Here is a 25,361-nt window from a genome sequence, read left to right as displayed (position 1 = left end):
ACGGACGCAGGCTGTCCGATATTTCCATGTATACTGCAACGCTTTAAGACAATTAATCAAAAACCCATAGTGAGGCTTATATTCCGAGAAAGGGGATCACTTCGGTTCCTATATTCCGAAGTTCCATGAATAGAGGTGACGCTGTACTTGTTACATTTTTGCTGTGTGAAACTTTAACATTAAATATTTTTGAATTGAATGAAGGTACTTTCGAGAAAATAATAAAATTCTGTTGGAAAATGAATATATATTGGTTGGTATTTTGAAATTAAACAAAAATCTAACTAGTGTCGGATTATAGTGGAATAATCATGCATAAATGGGAAAATGTCCAAAAAAATATAATTTTCTGCATAATATGGTCCCAAAATTTTTTCACCTCGGCTCCGCTCGGCGACAATTTCGCATCCACATTGTTTCAACCCTTACGCCACTGGTTTGTATTTTTGTCGAGCCTGTGATTTATGTCCCAAAAGCGAGACAAAGCAGCGTCAATATTTAGGTTCCGAATGTGGATAAAGTCTTTTGAATGACTCTCCGTGAAATTTTACGAAAGTTGGACAGAAACTGTTTACAGCCCGTAACAGAGTAGTGATCGAATTCGCGTTTCTTTACCGTCAGAATAAGTTACGTTATCGACAAACTTATTTCAGAAGTGACATACTAAGTAATTTAATTTTCTTCATCGACAAAATATTTCATGTCCAACGTGTAAGTTTTCATTGTTTAAGTCGAAGTTTTTTTTAACACAGTAAAACATTTTTTATAATCAACCTCTGTCATTGGCATTTTCATCTTAACGGTAAAGGATTAAATACGGGATCTCCGAAATTTCTATCATTTGTTACGAGGAAATCAATATTCAATCGAACATATGTCTTTGTTCATGACACATATTATGAAATACAAAGGAGTTGAAATGATCAAATAAAATGATCAAATACTTTCGAACTGACGGAAACAAAAATACATAATTTAGAATGTGTGGTCTGTCATAAACAATGGTTTCGTCGTGCGAATCGACAAGATCATGTTACATGTAACTGATCTTAGCTGTAGAAACATACAGTTGGTGCGACCTCGATAAAATCTTTATCATCGACTCCTTTATCGACTCCTAGGAGTCAATATTAAGAATTGAACGATGGACAATCAGTGCGTGAATTTTTCTTGTTACCTGATTGGAAGATATTACGAGACGTGAATAATCAAAGTTTATTGATTGGTTAGGACAATCCAAACCTAGTAAATGTCCTTCAATCCCGTTAGAGTATCGGATTTGTCCTCTCTATTTTAGCAATTAGATTTTGCCTAGTCATATTCATGATATTGGTTAATTTGGTACACAGGTAACTTTTATCTATAAATAGTCGAATGTTCTGGAGTTTCGTAAACAACAACGTTAAACGATATATACTATTTCATAACGTGTGACCTCACGTGTGTGGTAAAATTTGTTGATTGATGAACGTGGCTATTCTTACTAGTAAATGAATAAATCTACAAAGCGAGAGCACTTTCCATTTTCATCAGCTAAGTATTAGATACAATACAAAGGTAACAAAGAAACAGCGCCTCGGACCTTGACCTGACTACAAGTGCAGAAAAACTATACGGCAGGTTGCTTCCGGCCTGTTTTTTGTTACTTTTGTTTTGTATCTTGACTTGTACGACGTTTCAAGGAAGAAGTATTACATTTTGCAAGACTGAACATTTGAGAAACTTAAATGGCCTCAAATCAGTAAATGTAAGTTCTAGAATAAACACATTTTTTTTTCATTTTCCTTCAACGGGAGTTTTTTTTTCTAGAAAAAAAATTATGAATCTAATAATTTGATAAAAACAAAACAACCATTTCAAGTATAAGATTAACATTATCAAGTTTGAGACTTTTTTAAAATGCAACTTCGTTGAAATGTAATATATTAAAGAAATATTTTAGTGGTAAGTAAGCTAACGTTTAATTTTATGGGTGAAACAGAAAGCGGGAGGGGGCCTTAATTGATTTGAAACAAACAGGCTGTGATCTTTACTTTGATGAAAAAATTGCAGGATGTGCCATTTCATTTCCCTATTCCCCCTTTAAACATTTCTTGAAAATTGCACGTTTGCTGTCAAATACATGAATTTAATATTCAGTGAGGGGAGTGGGTGCCGGGGGTTGGAATCCCATTTTTTGGACGATCAATGCATTTGAATGTGGACAAATAGTTGAAACCCCCTTTTTTCCTGGGTTGGGAACCCCTTTCTTAAAATGACTGGATCCGCCCCTGATAGATTTGAATTCAACTTATAATTAAATTCAATAACAATATAAATGTATCAAAAGAATGAATTTTTACTTCACAGTCTATGGAAGAAGCGTATCGATAAACACTTTTCTTATATCACATAGCGATATTGTCTAATATCAATTGTAAATATGCAGACATTCCATGCGGAAAATGTTGTTTTCGGCAACGAAAAATTAAGAAAATACTAATTTTAAAACTTATTGTTCAAATATAAATAACAATTGAGTCTAAATATACATGCAGACGTTAGTTAGAAGCTTAAGTTTATGTCAGTGTAAAATTTGAAGTGCTGTGTTTTTCTTATATACATAAATAAACAATGCGATACTTTTAAAATATCAATGCGATACTTTTAAAATATCATAGCGGTGTTTTTGTTATATCAATATTAGTACCGATTAGTATTAATATTAGACTGTTGTACCCATATTTTGACAATTTTACCTATTATGTCTGTTTTGTTCACGCATCGTTGTAAATATGACAGAATTTGATGAGACTGTCATACACGTGAGAGGTGAAGTGCTATAAAACCAGGTTCAATCCACCATTTTCAAAATTTGAAAATGCCAGTACCGAGTCAGAAATATGACAGTTGTTATCCATTCGTTTGGTGTGTTTATCATTTGATTATACCATTTGATAATTTCTGATTTGAATTTTCCTCGGAGTTCAGTATTTTTTTAAATTTTACTTCTTAGTAGTATTGTATGTAAATAAGCAGTTTTAAGACCATTGCTTAAATTCAAATTGTTTTTGGTAATATCTTACAAATTTCTCAATTGGTTTTGGAAGCAAATCTAATCAAATAAGAGTTTAATAAACAATGCCGTAATCAAATAATCAAATAGCAAAGTATAAAAATGATTGACCTGTACTTTTGAATCTCCTTTTTTTTTAAAATTAGACCGTTGGTTTTCCTGTTTGAATGGTTTAACACTAGCAATGTTCTTGTTCCTATATAGCGTGGTGTTCGCTGTGAGACAAGGCTCCGTGTTTAAGGACCTACTTTGATCTATAATGGTTTACTTTAAACAAATTATTACTTTGATGGAAAGTTGTCTCATTCGAACTCATGCACCATCTTCTTATATCTATAAATCTTTAAAATTTCCCCTTATAAATAACTGCTTTCCAGTCCTCCAACTGAACAATCTAAATTTATGAATATAGAAAAGATATATAGATATAGGAAGATGTGGTGTGAGTGCCAGTGAGACAACTCTCCATCCAAATAACAATTTAAAAAAAAAGTAAACCATGATTATAGGTCAATGTACGACCTTCAACACGGAGCCTTGGGTCAAACCGAACAACAAGCTATAAAGGACCCCAAAATTACTAGTGTAAAACCATTCAAACGGGAAAACCAACGGTCTAATCTATATAGAAAAACGAGAAACGAGAAACGAGAAACACGTATATATATTACATGAACGAACGACAACTACTGTACATCAGATTCCTGACTTTGGACAAGTGCAAAACATTTGCAGCGGGATTGAACGTTTTAATGGATCAAAACCTTCTCTCGTGTTCTGAAACAATAGCATAACATCACAACATAGAAAAACACACGATAAAATATCAATTGGCAGACTTAACTCAATCAAAAAACGTAAATTAAAAACATTTTGTTTTCATAATATTTGATAATTTATAATATTTGTTGAATACATTATAACTAAGTTGCTTTATATATAATAGTTCAAGAACATTTTTTGTTTTCTTGCTCAAAGAAAAAAATCTCAACACTGAATTGTGACTTTTTGTCTAACTTTTTGTCCTACATTCGTACTATCGTGGGTCTTGGATGGAGAGTTGTCTCATTGGAAATGTGCCACATCTTATTTTAAAATTGGTATACTGTCATTTGAATTTCTATCCAAAACTGACTATACGTATTTTATATGTTCATCCTATTTCGAACCCAAATTAAATTACATGGCCTTCCAATTACCGGTTTGAATCCTAACATCACTGAAGAGACATTATTTGTCGAAATCCGGATATGGTGTACCAAACTTTTGCACATTATATTTGCGGAATATACCATATTTTCCGCACGTTATTGTTTTCTGTTTGGTATTAAATTAATTATTAAGATCGACTTTGATACATTGGATATTCTGTTTATTTTGAAATAACCATGGCAGTCAGCAGTGTTAAAGAACATCAGTTGTTCGAACTGCTAGTCAAATGCGTTTTGTTAAAATATATTCTTTCACTACTTAGTCTTTCGGAAAGTGTTGTTTGTTTTGTATTTAGACCCTCTCCCAAGAAATATGTTTTGCATGCACACGTATAAAAACTGAGAGTTTTTATCCAACGCCCTCGTAGGTTTGAACGTTGTCTTCAATTTTAGACTTGTTTACATATCCCATGTATCCTAGTTATTGCCTGAAATTTTAAAATTTAATTATTTGCCATGCTTCCAGACAGGATAGAGTTGTACGCAAAATATCCACGGAGACCACGTGGTTAAAGTATCAAGCCCTAGCTGCCGACAGATTTCTGACCAAGTTGACTTTCAACAAGTAAACTTGCAACATTTCCAAAGCAAGTGCATTTGTGAAAAGTACACTTAGTTAGATACAAACAATACAAGTATACTTTCAGTAAATGAGAAAGGGGAGAAACAACTCGACAAGTAAACCTTCTTAGCAAGGAAAGTGAACAAAAACAAAACCACAAGATGATAATAAACATTTTGTTCACTTTGTTGATATAAACTTGTTCAAAAGAAGTTAACAAGTGCACTTTCGAAAAGTCAGAAAGTTTAGAAAACAACTAAACAAGTCCACAAAATGAAGTATACAAGATGTGTTGCAATGCTACTATCAGACTAGTTGTATGTTACAAGTGAACAAAGACCATGTACACAAGGCGAGTCTATACTTTTTGTTCACTTTGTCAAAGTCAACTTGTTCAGAAGAAGTTAACAAGTACACTTTCTGAAAGTCGGAAAGTTTAGAAAATAACTAAACAAGTACACACTATCAGGTTCTCAAGGTTGGATATAATGCAACTTTACCACTTATTTATGTCAACAAGTTGAGCTGAGAACTGATCAACTCGTGACTATTATAAGCTTCCATAATAAACCGCTGTCCTTAAATAAGATTAAACATTGCTTAATGGTCTTAGATTATTTTGATAAACGTTTAAATGTTATTGCATTTCTACTCTGCAACTCGTATACCGTACAAACTGTCGCATTAATCAAGATGAAAGATCATTAAACTAATTAAACTGATTAAGTATTGGCCATCAAATCTTTGATGCAGTTGACCACGCCACATCAATATTAAATTTGTGAAGTGTATAATATTCGAGGGTTACTTATCGTCGAGTTGCACGTTGCGAGTTAAGAAAGTCAAATTGCAAGTTACGATAGTCGAGTTGCGAGTTAAGAAAGTCGAGTTGCGAGTTAAGAAAGTCGAGTTGCGAGTTACGAACGTCGAGTTGCGAGTTACAAAAGTCGAGTTGCGAGTTACGAAAGTCGAGTTGCGAGTTACAAAAGTCGAGTTGCGAGTTACAATATTTTTTGACAAAGCATGCATTTACCCAAACTTAGTTATTCCCGTGATTGTGGGATTTGAAAGAGTTATATGTGATACTTATATATAAAAATCTAATATAAGTTAAGTTCTGGAAGTATTTGAAAAAAAATATTATATCCTTAAAGGACGAGATCGATCTTATATATAAAAATCTAATATAAGTTAAGTTCTGGAAGTATTTGAAAAAAAAATATTATATCCTTAAAGGACGAGATCGATCTTATTTGATCTACAACATAAAAAGAAGGGTATAACATAAATTACCTTATTACCCTAAGCTTAATATATTTCGTAAACAAATAATCCTAAAAATAGAATAGTAAAGGAAATTCTGCATTTCGCGCGGACTATAACACACTGCAAAATCATTTTGCTCATTGGAATTTCGGATGGATTTACTAATCATTTTTTTATGTTGGTTTATATGCATCACAAGTCATCAAACAAAGACATGTGTGTAGACTATCGCTAAATAACGAACGTTCAATGCGTTTGAAGATGAGGATTTGCAGCAAAGTAATCATGTGGAACTTATCGCTTTAGAAGATAATTAAAAGAAATAGCAGAATCTATGTTTACTTTTCGTATTCCATCCATCGTTTTAAAAAATTACAACAAAAACTGGTAGATTCTTAGTTGTGTGTTTTTATAGACCTCCAAATGCAGCTATCACATCACTAGACCATTTTGAAACTTTATTAGATAATGTATTTAAATAGATACTGATAAAAATGTAATATTGCTTGGTGATTGAACATATGATAGATTTACTAAAAACAAGTCCGACTAGTAGGAAATCAAGAATCTGTGAAAGATATGTCCAAGATATGTATGGCATTGAAAAAGTTGTTCAGGAACCTTCTCGAATAACCTCCTCAACTGCAACATTATGAGACCCTATATATATGAATAATATTAGTATACTAAGAAATAGTATGGTACTACCATGCAAGTTTCTGTAGCGCACTATCCAGCACTAATTGGGATAATTTTTTCCACTGCTGGACAAAAGGCTTATTCAAAAGTAGTAGATGTAAAAATTAAAAGTTCAATAAAAATTATAAAGCTTAAAAATAAAGAAATATTGAAATTAGTTTTAAAAAGCAACCTCAATCAGGCATGCGCCAGAATGTAATCTTCAAAATGTTGATGGTTTTCTGTAACTAAAGAAGAAACGTCAAAACCCACTCAAGAAGGTTAACCAAAATGTTACAAATGCTTGATTTTCTCCGTTATTAGAAGGACTATAAATTTAAACTTTGCAAATGTATTTTTATGTTAAGATAAACATAATTAGATGATAAGTAAAAAATCGCGGAATTTCCCTTTAAAGCTTCTTGTTTCCCAACTTTTCTGACCCATGTTCGGACCATTCGTCCAGGTTTTAGATTCCCTGCTTTTCCTTGGGAGAACCTAAGCATCGGAACTTAGCCAATGTCATGCTGTAGAACTTGTAAGAGATATTAAAATGTAGTTTTAAACGTCATTTAGTTTCCAGGCAGAACATTAAAAAAAAAAAAGAAGGAAAGAAAACTGATGCCATAATGTTTGGGGTTTAACCATGCGTGGCAAGTGTCTGATGCAAGTTTATAATGCTATGTCCTCACCAAAGTCAAACACAAGATCCTGTTTATTTGATAATTTGTTATTTTGTCATTCATTTAGTTATATGGCGTCTTTCTGAATACACTAGTGTAATGTGATATATTATCCACCAATAGATTGGCTACCTAGAATAGGAGGACAATAATTTACAGGTGTTCAACAGGTTTGGGACAGAGATTTTCATGTTATCAGAATTTATGGTTATTACATCAACATTAGGTTTTAACAAATTTTTGATTTCAGTATATTTTGCTGATATTGTGTTCATAAAGGCTAAAGCAATAATTATGGAAATGGCTACATTTTGACAATGGACGTCTGAAATCACCAGTGATCACTTTGTCTAGCGAAGCAGTTTTAGATAGGTTATTTCTTGAATCAAGTCTTCTTCTTCTAAATTCTTCTTTCAAATACCGGAGTAGACTCCTAGGTAGGAGTGTAAAACTTTGTCTTTTCACCAGAATAGATTGTAGATTTAATAATAAGAATAAGAATAAGAATTTTATTAGTCTAAAATCCAAACAATAGGATTGTTATATATATAATTACTAAAATACAAAACAAACAAAAACAAACAAACAGACAGACAAGCATATTAATTACAAAATGATAGACATTAAAAACTACAAACATGTAGCATTGAAAGAAATACAAAAAATATAGAAGATTAATATTAATTATAATACTATTTTTGACAGCATGCCTCCTCTTTAAAAGTATCAATTCAAATATTATATGCTTATATATAACATTATAAGTTGAGCCATCAATTACACAGTTCATATATTAACATTATAATTGTTTCTCTGAATTTAATACGCCTTAATGACATAATTTACCAGATAAAAGGTGGGCCTGTATCCCTGCACATTTAAAGTTGCATGCACTTTCAGAATTGTTAATCTGCAGACTAGACTAGAAATAATTGATTGTCTGTAACACAATCATTCTAGATATTGATTAAATTATATACAAATTTTGATAGATGAATGTAATTAATTGGAAATTCTTTTCATCTAAACAAGGATTTTTTATGTGAAAGAGAACTTGTTATTTCTACAATTTAAAAAAAAAAAATCATGACAGATCATTTTTTGGTATTTTAAATAGTCTTTTTTTTTCAACATTGCTCCAAAAGAGAGATAACCTTACTTATAAAAAGGTGTTAAGTGAATGTTCCCTATCTTTGTTAACACGGAATAAGTCGAATCCGGGTCCGTTCGCGCCCATTCACGTTAGCACCAACTCATGTTCGCCCTCTTTCACGTTCGCACCCTACATGTTCGTGCCAAATTTTAATTGGTTTTGTGTTTAATAACTTTGTAATCAAGTTTTGGCAAGTATATTCTTATAAGTATAATTGTTGTCATTGTCTCAAAATAAAGTGAAACAGCATTTTTTTTTGTGTTGAATCATGATGTTTTGAATAGTGTTTATTGTTAAAAAAAAATGATAATCCTTTCTTAATAAAGTGGGATTCTGTCACAGTTTTATTTTGTGTTGAATAACGAGTACTCTTAATCATGCTTTGGTTAGTGTTTTGCACATAGTAGTCTCAGATTGCTATAACTATTACTTTGTTTCATTGACTTGTTTCAAAATAAAGTGAGATTCTGACTACGTTTTTTTTTTTGTGTGTTGAATAAATTTTATCAAGTTTTGTTATAATAGTGTATTGCTATATTTTATTGTTTCATTGTCAAAGGGACCAAGCTGTGTGTTTTTCATTGTTAAAAAATCTTCAATGTTTACTCATACCAAGCTATAAATACATTTAGTATTACACCAAAGCGATTTAAAACAACAATCATGATTTTCCAATTATTCAACTGGAATTTGAATTAAAATTGGGCACGAACTTGTAGAGTGCGAACGGACCTTGGGTGCTAACGTGCGAGGTGTGAACGTGTAGGGTGCGAAAGTGTATTGGGCGCGAAAGGACCTGATACCCAACAAGTCCTGACTCCAGTGACTCCGATTTTTTTTGTATTTTCTAAAATTAGCCCTAAGAACCACAATGTACACTTTATTATATTTTTGATAAAGCATGATATAAACTTCATTTTGGCCAAGGATTTGGCAATCCTTGCTTTGGTAAATTATTAGATATTCTATTCATTTAATTGTTCTCCTTGAAAATAATTTAGGTTGTCCCTAAATGTAAAAATAGTAAATTATATTTTCATTATTTTTGCATCAGAAATGATAGAACTGAATCGTAAAAAAGCTTCTACCAAAGTTTCTTAAAATCTATGAAAGTAACTGACAAAGTAATTGACAAGTTGATGTAGAAACATTAACCCTATACTAACTATTTTATTGATAAAAATTTGGATTTTTAAACGAATTATTTTGTTGATCTTATATTTTTTATATCTAAAGTTGAGCATGTTAAGCTACTACCCACATTTTTTTAGTAACAAAAATGATTTTTGAAAGTCTATAAATGAAAAATTTTAAATAGAGGCAAAAAAAAAAAAAAAAATGGCTAGCTAACAAAGTCGAAAGCATGATCAAGTCAACCAATGTACATGTATGCATGTATAAATTTATAAGCACATCAATGAACAGACAAATTATTAAATTAGAAGTATACATAATATCAATAATCCTATAATGTAGTTATTTTGTATGATACACTCATTTAAATGTTTTGAAAGGTAAATTCCTAAATTCTTAAGTTTCTCAATTATTTGTTTACTGAGGACTGTACGTCAGGGGCGTAGCTGCCGTTAGGCACTTTAGGCACGTGCCTACACATAGTTTTTTCACAAATATTTTTTTTTGTTAAAAAAAATTATAAACAACGTTATCTGTAAATAAACGCCAGTGAAGTTGTCAAAACTTTTTAATTATCGAATGTCAGGTGTACACTAGTCTCTCATCCTTAGTGAATGGAATATTGGATAGAATTGAATGTTTTTATATGATTTTACCTTATATAGAAACTATAAACTAGAACTTTGGTACTGATCATTTCACTTCTATCAACAAAAACTTGAATGAACCAAAACTTAGACACATGAGTTTTTTAATTAGTTGTTAGTTTTCAACTAGCTTTCCACTTTGTCTTCACCCGACCTACAATCAAACCTTTGCCAATGTTGGTCGTCTGTTTTGCTCACCGCTTTGCAGGATGTATAAATATGCAGTCACGTCTGGTCAGAATGGGGACATTAAATCCTTTACCTAGTTGTAGAGAGAATGCCGCTCTTTGAGGAGTTCGTAGTTAGTCTACTGAAAGGCAAAATTTCTGCTATCCAAGTAATCCATCATTTTCCAATGCATGCCATTTTCAAATTTCCAGACCTTCGTTCTGTACGGCACCTATTACAGGACCTAGCTCCCTGTTGCATTTATTGTAAAAAAAAATTTGTCCTGAATTTGCATAAATATTTGACACTGGATGTTTAAAAATCAATCAATCAACTAGCTTCCAGTAATTTTGAGTACTCTCAGATCTGCGTGTAATGACCACAATTATTCAAATTTCTAAGAAGGTAGGGATTTTACAGTAGAGGATATAAAGACTATGAATTTCTTGAATTTTGTTACGATAGACTGTATGAACAGAACAGAACTTTTGGATTAGGCATGGACTATGTGTGTATGTGTTTGAGGGGCTTGGGTGAAGGTTTAAGAATCAAAAGATTGATGGGTTATGTCTAGCCAAAAGGATAGTTTGATTTATCAGTGTTTACGACGTGCCTAATTTTTTTAATGAAGGATCGTCAATATTGTATTATAAATTAAGTTAAACATATATATCAGTCAGAACGGAATAGATATGAAAATACCAAACAGGGTGTATTGCTTAATTAAAGGGATACGCTGATCTATGCTGGGCAATGCATATAGTGAAATATATTTTTTTTTATGGATGTTATGGTAAATTCTTCATAATTCTTCGAACTTTTCATCATGTATATTATAATTTTCATGATTAAATAACCAGTAAATTTAATATTTTTGTACATAAAATTTTGCAGCTAAAACGCTAAAACCGTTTCCGTCGGAAACCCCCCTGAACCCCCTACCAGGGCTCTGCCCTGGACCTGATGGGGGCCTTGAGGGCCCCAGACCCCCAGCCGATTGGTGCCTACAGTTGACTGAATACCTAGCTACACCCTGTATGTACATGTATTATAAAACTTTTGGTTCATTATCTTCAGTTTCTCTTCACAGAGGTTGATGCATTATTAACTTTCGTCTACTTCATTTTAGGAGTGAGCACAAGCTAACAATGGATGCTGACAGCGTCCTGCAGAGTCTTGGGAATTATGGTCGTTTCCAGATCTTAGTGTTCCTTTGTCTGTGCTTTATCTACATGAGGGGAGCATGGCCTGTCCTGGGAAGTATATTCCTAGGAGGAGTACCAGATTATTCTTGTAAAAAGCTTGCTGATGTAAATAAAACTGTTACTTATGGAGCTTGCGATGTCACTGTTAGTATTGATGGACAGAATACAACAGAGTCTTGTCCTAATGGTTGGAGGTATGGGGATGAGTTTGAAGAAACCATAGTAACACAGGTAAGTTTTAACATGTTGTCTTACCTGTAATAGTGGTAAGTTATCTTGAAAATCTTGAAATTATTTATGTTAAACTTTTAATAAAATGTCAGTCATGGGGGATTGAATTATATAAGCAAGAAACATTCTGTCAGTCATTTTTCAAAGAAAAAAAAATTAAATTTTGATTTTTTTGGAAATAATTTAGTCTTTTAAAAAAGTAGAGTATTAAGAAAAAAAACTCAAATGTCTAGGTAAATTCAATAAGGGCAAACTGCATAAATCTGTCAAATCAAACATTAGATTATAAATATCAACCAAACAGAACTAATGGTATACAACTGTCATATTCCGGACTTTGTACAGGCTTTTTCAGAGGATAATGGTGGTTGGTTAACACAATTAAACCTGGTTTTATACCTAGCTATACCTTCTTCTTGTATGACAGTTGATTTTATTTCTGTTATATTGACAAAACCTTATATCTTCAAGCAGATGAAGGATTGAATTTTTTGTTCAAATGCTATAAAATATTTGTTTTGTCTCTTTGCAGTGGGATCTTGTATGTGATAGAGATTATTTAAATGAGTTATCTACAACAATTTACATGGTAGGGAATACTATTGGAGCCACCTTCCTGACTCCACTATCAGACAAATTTGGCAGAAAGAAAACAATTTTGACACTTCTGTGGATACAAGCTGCCATTGGTATTGGTGCAGCTTTTGCCAATACATATGCTTTGTTTACTGCCCTTAGATTCTTTGTTGGGATGTTAAACATGGTAAGTTTAAAGTGTTAAATTGCTCAGTGGATTCCAAGTATTTTGAATAATGCTTTGAAGATGTAAGGTATACAGACTTTGGCGATGATAATGAGCATGCTAAAATACTCAAAACTCTTGTTTAACTTTTCAAATTTTAAAGGAAAACCACATCAGAAATGAAGTTTTTATTTAGATGCAATATAGTCGTGATTGTCATGCTAGTTGTTACATCTGAAGTTATATATACCATTGATCTTTCAAAATGTAACCCAATTGTTTTAAAAAACTTCACTTTTTGTAATCAATAATATAACTGTCACAATATAAGTTTAAAAATCTTCTAAAATTTCTGTGTCAGTATTGACTAATCCGTCAAATTACACTTTTTCGATTATTATAATCACTAACTTTGCATGTAAACAAAGACACAATTAGGTACATCATGTACATATACATGTGCAAAGAAACAGTGTTTCTGTTCTTCATCCAAAGTCAGAGTGAGACCTAAACATAGAACAACTACTCTCACCATATTGCAAGTTCAATATGGCCCCCAGTATCATTTTGCCTAACTGCAAGATTAGAATTATATGTGGCAAAGTAATTTAACAGATACCAGTACTGTTATTTGACATGTTAATTTGCCTTTAAATACAATCAAACGGTATAATACAGTATTAAATGTTCTTTATTTTCAGCCAATAGCATTATCAACATACGTAATGGTGACAGAATTTTTCCCATCTAATTTCCGTTCATATCCTTCAGTGGCTGTCAACTGTTCTTGGAGCATAGGAATTATGGTGTTGGCGACATTTGGATATTTTCTAAGAGATTGGCAGACATTACAGCTAGTCATTACTATTCCTAATCTCTTAACTATATTTTTTTATTGGTATGTTTAGTTTTTGATTAGATATGAAAAAGGAAGATGTGGTATGAATGTCGATGAAACAACTCTTCACAAGAGACAAAATTACATAAAAATGATCAACTAAAGATCTCCATTACTGCCTTCAACAATGAGCAAAGTCAATATCACATAGTCAGCTCTTAAAGGCCCCAAAATGACTTAATTTCTATGTATTTCTATAAATGTTCTAATCCCATTCGACTTGCAACTGTTTGAACATTTATCAGAGAGTGTTTTACACCTGCTGTGATATTATCTGTGTATACTTTCTAGTAAGGTGGTCAAAATCAATGTGTAGTTGATTATACTTTGAATTGTACCTGTATAGATATTTTATGCTTTACAAAGGAATGATACTTACATGTATAAAAAATTGTATTGTCTTAGTGAAGATATTTATACACAAAAAAAAAAAGAACATAACAAAATCTCAAAAATCGATTTGGAATAAAATTTAATATACACAAGCCTAGGAAACTGAAAGCCTATATTACAAAAAAATTAAAATGTTAAAGTAAATATATTAAAAAATAAACGAAATGAAATCACTTCATAAGGGCACTTCTAAATGTGGTTCACATTGAAATTTCAGTAAGTTTAAGAGCCTCAAAATGATGTTATCATTGCACCATAGACTGCTTGTCTTTGGTTTAATTTGTAATTCTATGAATAAATCATGGTAAAACTGTTTTACCTATTAATTCTTAATATGTTAAGAGATAAACAATAAAAGTTTGTATGTCTTTAGATTTTTTTTAGATCTGATAAAATCATAAATAACCATCACATTGTAACAATAAGTAGAAAAATTTGTGTTTGAACAGGTTTATTCCAGAATCTCTTCCATGGCTTATTGCCAAGAAAAAATACAAAGAGGCAGAGAAAGTGACGAAGTGGGCAAGTAAAATCAACGGCATATCTTTTCCTAAACATCTGTTTGAAGAAGCTGAGAGAGAGAGTGAAATCTCTTCAGAAAAAGAGCTCCATAGCAGTGAGGTTTTAGTAGAATCTGATCATAAACAAGCTTATACATTCCTAGATCTGTTTAAAACTCCTGTCATTAGAAGATATACAATTATTACATTTTATTTATGGTAGGTATGATTATAGTTATTTATGGTAGAAGAAAAAGAAAGGATATGAGGTATGCATTCATGACACAAAATCAGTTGATGCACAGCTAAAAACACATAAAAAGCAAAGGAACAGCTCTTTTATTGCTGTTCTGCATCTCAAAGTCACAATAAGTCTTCAACACAGACCAAAAAAAACCATCTCAATAAAGTTAAAGATGGCCACTCGCACCTGCTTGAGCCAAATGTTTATTTAGATAATTTCTCCTACAGTTGCTAAGCTATTATTTTTATATTCAGCAGAATTTTTATCTTTATATACTGTTAAAAGTATGCATATTTTCAGGATTTTGATTTTCTTTGAATATACAAATGTCAGAATGTTGAAATTTTCATTTTTGTGAAATCATTTATGCAGGGGACAAGGTATGTTTTTCTGCCATAAATTTTAAGCTAGATCTTTTGTATTAAACAGATTGTTTTCACAAAGAGAACTCAATTGTTGGTGATCAAGTGGCATAAAAGCAGCTTTAATGCTTTGATAATACGTGCATATTAGAATTACATGTTTATATTCATTTTGCTATTACATTTTTGTAGAACAAACCTGTTGCAAAATTTTGATAAACATTTCTTCAGTAAAAATGTTGAATGTTTTATTGCAAACCAAATGAAAGTTTTCTACAGATGGAACAATAGAACAGACAAAAGTTTAGATACCTTGACCATGAGCAGATGACTCTGTGGAAAACTTTCGTTTGGTTTGCAAAGTTGTTGGAGAAAGTTTGACCTTAATAACCACCTATTTATTACAGGTTTGCCAATAGTATTAGTTATTTTGGTTTATTATTTGCAACACCAACATTACATGGGAACCAGTTTCTCAACCTTGGGATAAGTGGTGCTGTAGAGATACCAGCACAAATAGTTTGTGTCATAGCCATTAATTTGTAAGTTTGCAAAATTTATTGTTAGAAGATTTCATCTGTGCTATTTAGATTCTGATGGTTTTTATTTTTTTTTAAAGCTTTTTAAATGTGTCTTCAGTTTTAAACCAAAATGGTTCGCAAAAAATTATTAGATATAAAATAAGAGGATGTGGTATGATTGCCAATGAGACAACTCTCCACAAGAGACTTATTACACAGAAATTAACAACTATAGGTCACCGTACGGCCTTCCAACAATGAGCAAAGCCCAATCGGCATAGTCAGCTATAAAAGGCCCTGAAATGACAAATGTAAAACTATTCAAACTAGAAAACTAACTGTGTATTAAACTAATGTATAAAATAATGAACAAAAACTAGTATTTTACACAGCAACATACCACAAGCACTGAATTGAAGGCTCCTGACTTTATTTAGAGTGCCTAGATGTGTTTAGTTGCCCATTTAGGAGTTTTATAAAAAGAGGGAAGCAACAAGACCATTTTAGGGGACGAGAATTTCTTTTTTGTTTATGCGCCTGCTGTTGTGGGAGAGGACTTCAAGTCTTACCTTCGTCCTTTCGTAAATCCCAAAATAAATTTATATTGAGAATGAAAATAATTTAATGTGAAAATCATTTGAACATTACAACTTTCAGTTCAATGAAACATTGAATAATGATAATATTTTGTGGATTAATTGAATTTAATTTAATTTAAAAAGGTCTGTTAGCTCTAACATTTTATTTTTTGCTTTATTACAGATTAGGCAGAAGAAAACCACTTATATTTTTCCTGTTATTGTGTGGTATAATGAACATAGTTACAATATTTATTCCAGAAACAACAGGTATTAAGGAATGAAAGTACAAATGTAACAAATAGTCATCTTGTTTTTTCACACTTTAAGAATGAAAAACTTAAGATGACTGTAGTATCTACTATAATGATCAAGTCCCAGTCAACTTATTTAGAAATTTGAGTTGAACCAGTGATGACTCTACAACAGATATTATCCATTGGATCACCAGCAATGATGGTAATACAAGGCTGACAATACACTCTGTAAATATAATTCGTCTAAACATCAGCCCAACAATGTTAGATTTGTAAATTTGCTTAAGCATATTTTTTTCTTCCTCCCTCCCCGCGATTCGAACTCATGCTACTGAGATATCAAGGCACTGAATGACATTGCACTGTGCCTGACGCGCTATATATATAGTATTTGTCTTATCCAGTATGTTAGTGACACTCTACGACATATCTTTCCACCAGTGAAGGTGTTACACGGCTTCTTATATTCCCAATTACTCTAAATATCAGCACAACAATGTTAAATCTGCAAATTATATTATGTATTAATTATTTAAAAGAACCCTTTTTTGAAATCACCATGATAAACTTATTTTTTAAAGTTATTTTTACTTTTCATTCTAAGCAAAAAGTTTTTAATCATTATATGAAATGAACTCCTTACTATTTTTCAGATGATGGTACTGATCTTAAGCCACTACTTATTACATTAGCCATGATAGGAAAGTTTGGTATTACTGGCTCCTATTCTGTTACATATCTGTATGGTAGCGAGATCTTCCCAACAGTAATTAGGTACACTTAATCTCTAATATCTTCAAACAAAATGTCTGCGGCCAAGAGAAGAGAACTTTGTCAATAAACCATGAATATCAAAATTATAAACGTTTTCTCAGCTCAGCATGGTATATGGTCAGTTTGAGTTACAGCAATCAACTGGAAAATTCAAAGCTTTGAATGTCGGTGCTCTGTTCCCTTTTTGTGAAACCAACTTTGTCAACAATGTTAAAGATAAAAATAAGAAGATGTTGTATGATATACAATGAGACAACTCTCCACAAGAGACCAAACCACACAGAAATCACTGTACAGCCTTTAACAATGAGTAAAACCCATTCTGCATAGTCAGCTTTAAAACATGATAAATAAGTCAATTTTACTTATTGATGAACAGCAAACTTGTGTTTAAATTTAAAGGATGAAGTCATAAAACTTTTTTAAGGTGGTACCAAACACCTTGACTAAAACAAATTTGACTGATTTGATTTTCATAAAATTTTGACAAAAATATTTTCTTTGACCATTGGATAAAAATGTAAAAAATCCAAAAACCTGGAACCATACACTTTCTTGGAAAAACATCATTGGATATATAGCAGTTTGACAAACACTAATTTTGATCATTTAGAAGCTTGATATTTCCTCAACAACACAACATAATTAAAAGGTTAAGTTGATTTTACAGAGTTATCTCCCTGTAGTGTTAGGTACTACCTTAATTTTAAAAAAAGTTGTTTAAATCGAAGGGTTTTAGTCGCGATGTTTACTAATGATATATTTTTATCTATTGTAGAAATCATGCAGTTGGTATAGCTTCACTGTTTGAGAATGTTGGTGGAATAGTGGCTCCATTTATAGTTTATGGGGTAAGACATATTGAATATACAATTAATATATCAATCATACTGATTTTGCAATTGTTTCATGTTATTTTGTAACATCATTTTCTAACTGAATCCTTAAAGGGATAGAATTATTCTTAGTTTAGTAACTTTTTAATCTTATTTTATCATGTATCACCTTTTGATCTCTTGTAAATCTTAAAACATTACAATGGAATAAACCATGAGTTTACAAATGTGAAAAAAATCATGAAAATGGTGAAAACAAACCATCAAGAAACGTAGCTTTCAATGGACTAAAAATTACATGTTAATAAAAATATTGTTCCAGTCAAACTTGTAATTTTAAAATATTTGACTGTTTCATATTATTGTTTTCTTACAGGCCACATCTTTAAAAGAGCTACCATTGGTAGTATTTGGTGTATTGACAATAGTTGGTGGAATTCTAATTTTCTTCTTGCCAGAAACACATAAGCGTCCTCTACCTGAAACTATAGAAGAAGTTGAAAAAATGACAAAAGAAGTTGTCTATGATAAAACTATATATCACCAGGCAATGAGTACACAGTTGTCTGGAATAGGAGAACAAAACACAAGATTGTAATTTGACTTTTCAGAATCTAATGCAATCTGGGTAATGTTTTCAAAGTGTCCTGATTGGTTAAAAATGTCCTAAACAATTGAAATTCAACCAATGATGTGACGTTATTTTTAAGTTGGGGTACTAACAATAACATTACCCACAATCCTTTAGATTCTGAAACGGCCGATTGTTATTTACAAAACATAGAGGTTATCTGTTCATTAAAAATAATGATTTATTTAGTTATTTGTGGGATGTAGACAACAGAAGTTTGACTTGTTGGACCTTTGGTCTTTACTCTTTTTAAAGAAACACACAACTGTTGTTATTACATAGTGCTGTTATTATTATATTGTCACTTGAGTTTCCAGTCTTGTTCACTCACACAAATATTGCTTAAATATTGTAACTTCTTCAAAGTGGAGGGTTTTCCATAATGTTTCCTGATCAAGCTTTTTAGCTCACCTGGCCCAAAGGGCCAAGTGAGCTTTTCTCATCACTTTGCGTCCGGCGTCCGGCGTCCGTCGTCCGTCGTCGTCCGGCGTTAGCTTTTACAAAAATCTTCTCCTCTGAAACTACTGGGCCAAATCAAACCAAACTTGGCCACAATCATCATTGGGGTATCTAGTTTAAAAAATGTGTGGCGTGACCCGGTCAACCAACCAAGATGGCCGCCACGGCTAAAAATAGAACATAGGGGTAAAATGCAGTTTTTGGCTTATAACTCAAAAACCAAAGCATTTAGAGCAAATCTGACATGGGGTACAAATGTTTATCAGGTCAAGATCTATCTGCCCTGAAATTTTCAGATGAATCGGTCAATCGGTTGTTGGGTTGCTGCCCCTGAATTGGTAATTTTGAGGAAATTTTGCTGTTTTTGGTTATTATCTTGAATATTATTATAGATAGAGATAAACTGTAAACAGCAATAATGTTCAGCAAAGTAAGATCTACAAATAAGTCAACATGACCAAAATGGTCAGTTGACCCGTTTAGGAGTTATTGCCCTTTATAGTCAATTTTTAACCATTTTTCGTTAATTAAAGTAATCTTTTACAAAAATCTTCTCCTCTGAAACTACTGGGCCAAATTAATCCAAACTTGGCCACAATCATCTTTGGGGTATCTAGTTTAAAAAATGTGTGGCATGACCTGGTCAACCAACCAAGATGGCCGCCATGGCTAAAAATAGAACAAAGGGGTAAAATGCAGTTTTTGGCTTATAACTCAAAAACCAAAGCATTTTGAGGAAATCTGACATGGGATAAAAATGTTTATCAGGTCAAGATCTATCTGCCCTGAAATTTTCAGATGAATCGGTCAATAGGTTGTTGGGTTGCTGCCCCTGAATTGGTAATTTTGAGGAAATTTTGCTGTTTTTGGTTATTATCTTGAATATTATTATAGATAGAGATAAACTGTAAACAGCAATAATGTTCAGCAAAGTAAGATCTACAAATAAGTCAACATGACCAAAATGGTCAGTTGACCCGTTTAGGAGTTATTGCCCTTTATAGTCAATTTTTAACCATTTTTCGTAAATTAAAGTAATCTTTTACAAAAATCTTCTCCTCTGAAACTACTGGGCCAAATTAATCCAAACTTGGCCACAATCATCTTTGGGGTATCTAGTTTAAAAAATGTGTGGCGTGACCTGGTCAACCAACCAAGATGGCCGCCACCGCTAAAAATAGAACATAGGGGTAAAATGCAGTTTTTGGCTTATAACTCAAAAACCAAAGCATTTTGAGGAAATCTGACATGGGATAAAAATGTTTATCAGGTCAAGATCTATCTGCCCTGAAATTTTCAGATGAATCGGTCAATTGGTTGTTGGGTTGCTGCCCCTGAGTTGGTAATTTTGAGGAAATTTTGCTGTTTTTGGTTATTATCTTGAATATTATTATAGATAGAGATAAATTGTAAACAGCAATAATGTTCAGCAAAGTAAGATCTACAAATAAGTCAACATGACCAAAATGGTCAGTTGACCCCTTTAGGAGTTATTGCCCTTTATAGTCAATCTTTAACCATTTTTCATAAATCTAAGTAATCTTTTACAAAATCTCCACTGAAACTACTAGGCCACAATCATCTTTGGGGTATCTAGTTTGAAAAATGTGTCCGATGACCTGGCCATTCAACCAAGATGGCCGCCACGGCTAAAAATAGAACATAGGGGTAAAATGCAGTTTTTGGCTTATAACTATGAAACCAAAGCATCTAGAGCAAATCTGACAAGAAGTTAAATTGTTAATCAAGTCAATATCTATCTGCCCTGAATTTTTCAGATGAATTGGACAACTGGTTGTTGGGTTGCTGCCCTCCAATTGGTAATTTTTAAAGAAATTTTGCCGTTTTTGGTTATCTTGAATACTATTATAGATAGCGATAAACTGTAAACAGCAATAATGTTCAGCAAAGTAAGATCTACAAATAAGTCAACATGACCTAAATGGTCAATTGACCCCTTAAGGAGTTATTGCCCTTTATAGTCAATTTTTAACAATTTTCATTAATTTGGTAAATTTATGTAAATTTTTACCAAATATAGTTCTCTGTTACTAATGGGCAAAGTTCATTATAGATATAATTGTAAGAAGCAAAATCGTTCAGTAAAGTAAGAACTTCAAACACATCACCATCACCAAAATACAATTTTGTCATGAATCCATTTGTGTCCTTTGTTTAATATGCACATAGACCAAGATGAGCGACACAGGCTCTTTAGAGCCTCTAGTTTATTAAACTGCCTTTAAGAAATTTATTTGAAATAGATTTCATGACTTTGTTTTATATTTTATATTTTTTTTATTTAATTCATACCGGTACATTAAAGAAAAATGATTTTATTAAAAAGGGGTACAAAAGTTTAACTTCATTAGAGTGATGAACTTATTTGCCTTATTGAGTGAGAAATAGAAGTGAATATTTTTTATCAGACTTATCATTCTACACAGGGGCGGATCCTGCCATTTTAAAAAGGGGGTTCCCAACCCAGGACAAAGGGGGGTTCCAACTATATGTTCCCATTCAAATGCATTGATCGGCCAAAAAAAAAGGGGGGGGGGCTACAAGCCTGGGCTGTTTGCCCTTTGGTTAAGTGTGTAGACTGAATAATCAAACATACACTAAATACATTTGATATTATCTTGCCATTGCATTATTAAGTATTGGATTTACTCAAGTCCCATGTCATTGTGTATGTGTCATTTGCATAGCAGAGCTAACACATGCGTCACTGTCTGTAATCTGGTGCTGTTTGTTTATCTTCACAGTTTTATTAACTAAGTATTGGATTTACTCAAGTCCCATATCATTGTGTATGTGTCATTTGCATAGCAGAGATAACACATGCGTCACTGTCTGTAATCTGGTGCTGTTTGTTTATCTTCACAGTTTTATTAACTAAGTATTGGATTTACTCAAGTCCCATATCATTGTGTATGTGTCATTTGCATAGCAGAGATAACACATGCGTCACTGTCTGTAATCTGGTGCTGTTTGTGTATCTTCACAGTTTTGTTAACTGCTAGCTCCTCTCACAACACTCAACAATAATGAATCAAATTAGCACATATTTTTAAACAAGAAGGGAGTATATATGCACCTCTTTTTGAATTTATTTATCACATTGCTTTCTAGAAATTTCCATCATTCAAAGGAATTTTGGCAATATTATTTAAAGAGAAATACACATATCTTTTTCACAAATCAGTGTAAGTTTCTTCAGGAAAAAGTAAGCAAAATTCCTCACAGAAGTCAAAATCATTAATGTTTTAGCTTTAAAAAGGACAACCAACTTAAAGTGTCTATAATTCTCTATAGGATTTAGGTCCAGCACCTAAGAGATTTGGTCAGGTTAATATCTGAGTGTCTGCCTTTTTTTCATTTTGACAGTAAGCAGAAATACACTAAATTAGTAAATGAAAAACTAAGAGCAAACTGACTCTCTTCCATTAAATCTCAAGTAAATAATTCAATTGTATGTTAATTTTCTAAATTTATGACGTGACAGTAAAATGTAAAAAGAAGTAATGATTCATCAGTGGGAGTTTGATATATATATTGTATAGAAGCCATCTGTAGATTGTTGAAAAGTGTTTGTTGATCTGTAGTTGTTTTTGTTTATTTTTATTTTTTTGGTTTCTTTTCTCATTTATGTATTCCCCACATCTTATGATGACACAACAAGATATACATGAATTACTTGTTATATTTACTAAAAGTTTATTATTGTATTCATTAGTGCAGCTTTTGTTCCCGAGAGTGATGAATTTTATTGTTGAATTTCAATTTTTCATATGTTTATTATTAGATTTATTAGTGCAGCTTTTGTTTCCATCTGAGCTACTATATTTATGTTATATACTGGGGATTCATTGATATTCGTTGGATACCAATTTTCGTGGATTTAGTGGGTACAGGGGAACCACAAATTTAACTATTCAACGAATTATAAATTTTCAAAGGCGTGAATGCAGACTTTGCAGAAACCACGAAATTAAATATCCACGAACATGCAAGTTTTCCTCAATCCACGGAAATTGATACCCACGAAAATAAATGAATCCACAGTAACTGTTTTATTTGTTTGTTTTAGGATACATATCATAATGATCTTATATTTGAATACATTTTCTCATCATCTATTCATTTAACATTTTTATAGAAAAAAACTAATTCTTTGGAATCTGTATAAGTTTTATACTGGGTATGCCCTTGAAATATAAATGAAAATAGATGCTCCAGTCTTTAATATATATTTTTGAAGATTTTTTATCATGTAAAAAACTAGTATCAAACACTCACAAATATCAACTTTTTGGCATTTTTTAAGTCTTTTCAGAGTTGTCTTACTGGTTATTTTGCAGCCAACTAAGTCATAATCGAATGTATTTATAAAGATTCTCCTTTACAGTCATAATAGGTAGTTTCTATGATGGGGCCAGTGAATACCTGAAAGGTTATGATATGATTCATATCTCCAGTATAAATCCTAAATGGATATTTAACAAGTGTGTATAATGTTGTTTTTACCTCTGTATGATGTATTCGTTTTGCACCCGAGATGAAAACTTTATTTTTTTTTTTTCAATAGAACAGCATTTTTGTTTTGCTTAAAGTTAATGTTAAATTGCTCAGCATTTTTTGAAACTGCTTTTAATAATGCATTTTTGATGAATTCATTTTTGTTTTATATCTGATTTTGTAATAAGAATGGAGTTCGCAGTGGTGTCTTGACATGGCTTTGTTTGGACTTGTTTGTTTGCTTTTTGGCCTTGAATGTTTGTCCCTAATATTTTATTAACTGTGCATTTGCATTCAGATATCGCAGATCGAATTTATTAGTTTATAGTGTATTAATGTACGTTTTTTTATTGAGTTAAGCCTGCCAATTGATATTTTACGGTGTGTTTTTCTATGTTGTGATGTTATGCTATTGTTTCAGAAAAAGGGAGAAGGTTTGGATCCATTAAAACGTTTAATCCCGCTGCAAATGTTTGCACCTGTCCTAAGTCAGGAATCTGATGGAAGGCCGTACATTGACCTATAATGGTTTACTTTTTTTTTTTTTTTTGAATTGTTATTTGGATGGAGAGTTGTCTCATTGGCACTCACACCACATCTTCCTATATCTATTAATTCTGCATTTATACCAAACTTTTAAAAAAACATATCATTCCAACAACCTAATATGATTTTAGCTTAAACTTTCCTTTTGTTATACACTAAATGGAAATTATACATGTTGATCCTAATCTAATGTCAAATGAAAATATACATGTACAATCCATTTAAGAAGCAAAATCATATTTCAAAACAATTTCAGCTTTCCATTCTCAGACAAAAACAAATTTATCCATGTTTTTTTATGCTGTTCTGTGGCCTGTGAGCATAAAGATGGAAAATGATCTGAAGCCAATAAGATGCCCAGTTTTGGTTATTGAAACTTTTTTGTCTTTTAAATAAATGAAAAAAAAAATAATGCTGATTCTGAATGCAGGAGTTATGTATGTCGACATAAAAGTTCTTATATATTTTAAAATAATGGGTATCAGATTACAAGTATTTAATTGTTTGTATAGTATACAATAGAGTGTTTAACTGTAAATTCATTATATGTGTTCATGGTCTAAGAAGAAAGACAACATTGCATCCAAATCAGAATTTAATATGTTTTTTTTATCGAAATGAGAATTTTGTACTAAACAAATGATTTCAGCAAAAAGTAGGTGTCACTCCACAAGTGCAAGCTTAAAAGAATCAAATGTCTTTTAACAGGATAAAACAACCACTTGCACTTGATTAATGACATCACCCATGTTTGCTCTTTTGTTTAGTTAAATATATTTACATATGCAATTTCTAGACTTTTAAATGTAACCTTAATAATAACTTATCATTAAAAATCACTTTTTTGAGGTATTTTGATGATACTCACTATACGTTACCAATATGTGATTCCTTTGTATGTCATTTAAATAACATATGCATGTATAAAAAGTTGACTTAGTCAAACAAAGGTTACATTGATAGATCAAAATTGTTGCCTTCATTGAAGAATGGTATATTTTTGCTTATAAAAGTTTTTGGGAAATTGTAAGTCTTGTTATACTTTCCTTAAGATATTTGTTTCCAATCCAAACAAAAGAGAAAATTGAAAGTGTTTATGAGGTTAAGGA

General features: G+C 31.8%; 1 protein-coding gene across 3 annotated transcripts; it reads left to right on the top strand.

The window, feature by feature from the left end:
* The first annotated feature begins 1,627 nt into the window (after window positions 1-1,627).
* On the top strand, window positions 1,628-25,277 carry LOC143072769 (organic cation transporter protein-like). Of its 3 annotated transcripts, none has more exons than XM_076247861.1 (10): window positions 1,628-1,747; window positions 11,687-11,993; window positions 12,526-12,756; window positions 13,437-13,633; window positions 14,476-14,745; window positions 15,540-15,674; window positions 16,416-16,501; window positions 17,142-17,262; window positions 18,041-18,113; window positions 18,475-25,277. In XM_076247861.1, coding segments are annotated over exons 1-10 (1,644 nt in total). In that variant the 5' UTR covers window positions 1,628-1,745; the 3' UTR covers window positions 18,697-25,277. The 3 variants fall into 3 exon arrangements, with proteins under 3 accessions (XP_076103976.1, XP_076103978.1, XP_076103977.1); XM_076247863.1 differs by lacking the exon at window positions 1,628-1,747 and adding an exon at window positions 7,255-7,425; XM_076247862.1 differs by lacking the exon at window positions 1,628-1,747 and adding an exon at window positions 7,473-7,625.
* The last annotated feature ends 84 nt before the right edge of the window (window positions 25,278-25,361 follow it).

Source organism: Mytilus galloprovincialis, chromosome 4, assembly GCF_965363235.1.
Source record: "Mytilus galloprovincialis chromosome 4, xbMytGall1.hap1.1, whole genome shotgun sequence".
In the NCBI taxonomy this organism is placed as follows: Eukaryota; Metazoa; Mollusca; class Bivalvia; order Mytilida; family Mytilidae; genus Mytilus; species Mytilus galloprovincialis.
The sequence above is the reverse complement of the archived record's forward strand: the minus strand, read 5'-3'. Positions and strand labels throughout refer to the sequence as shown.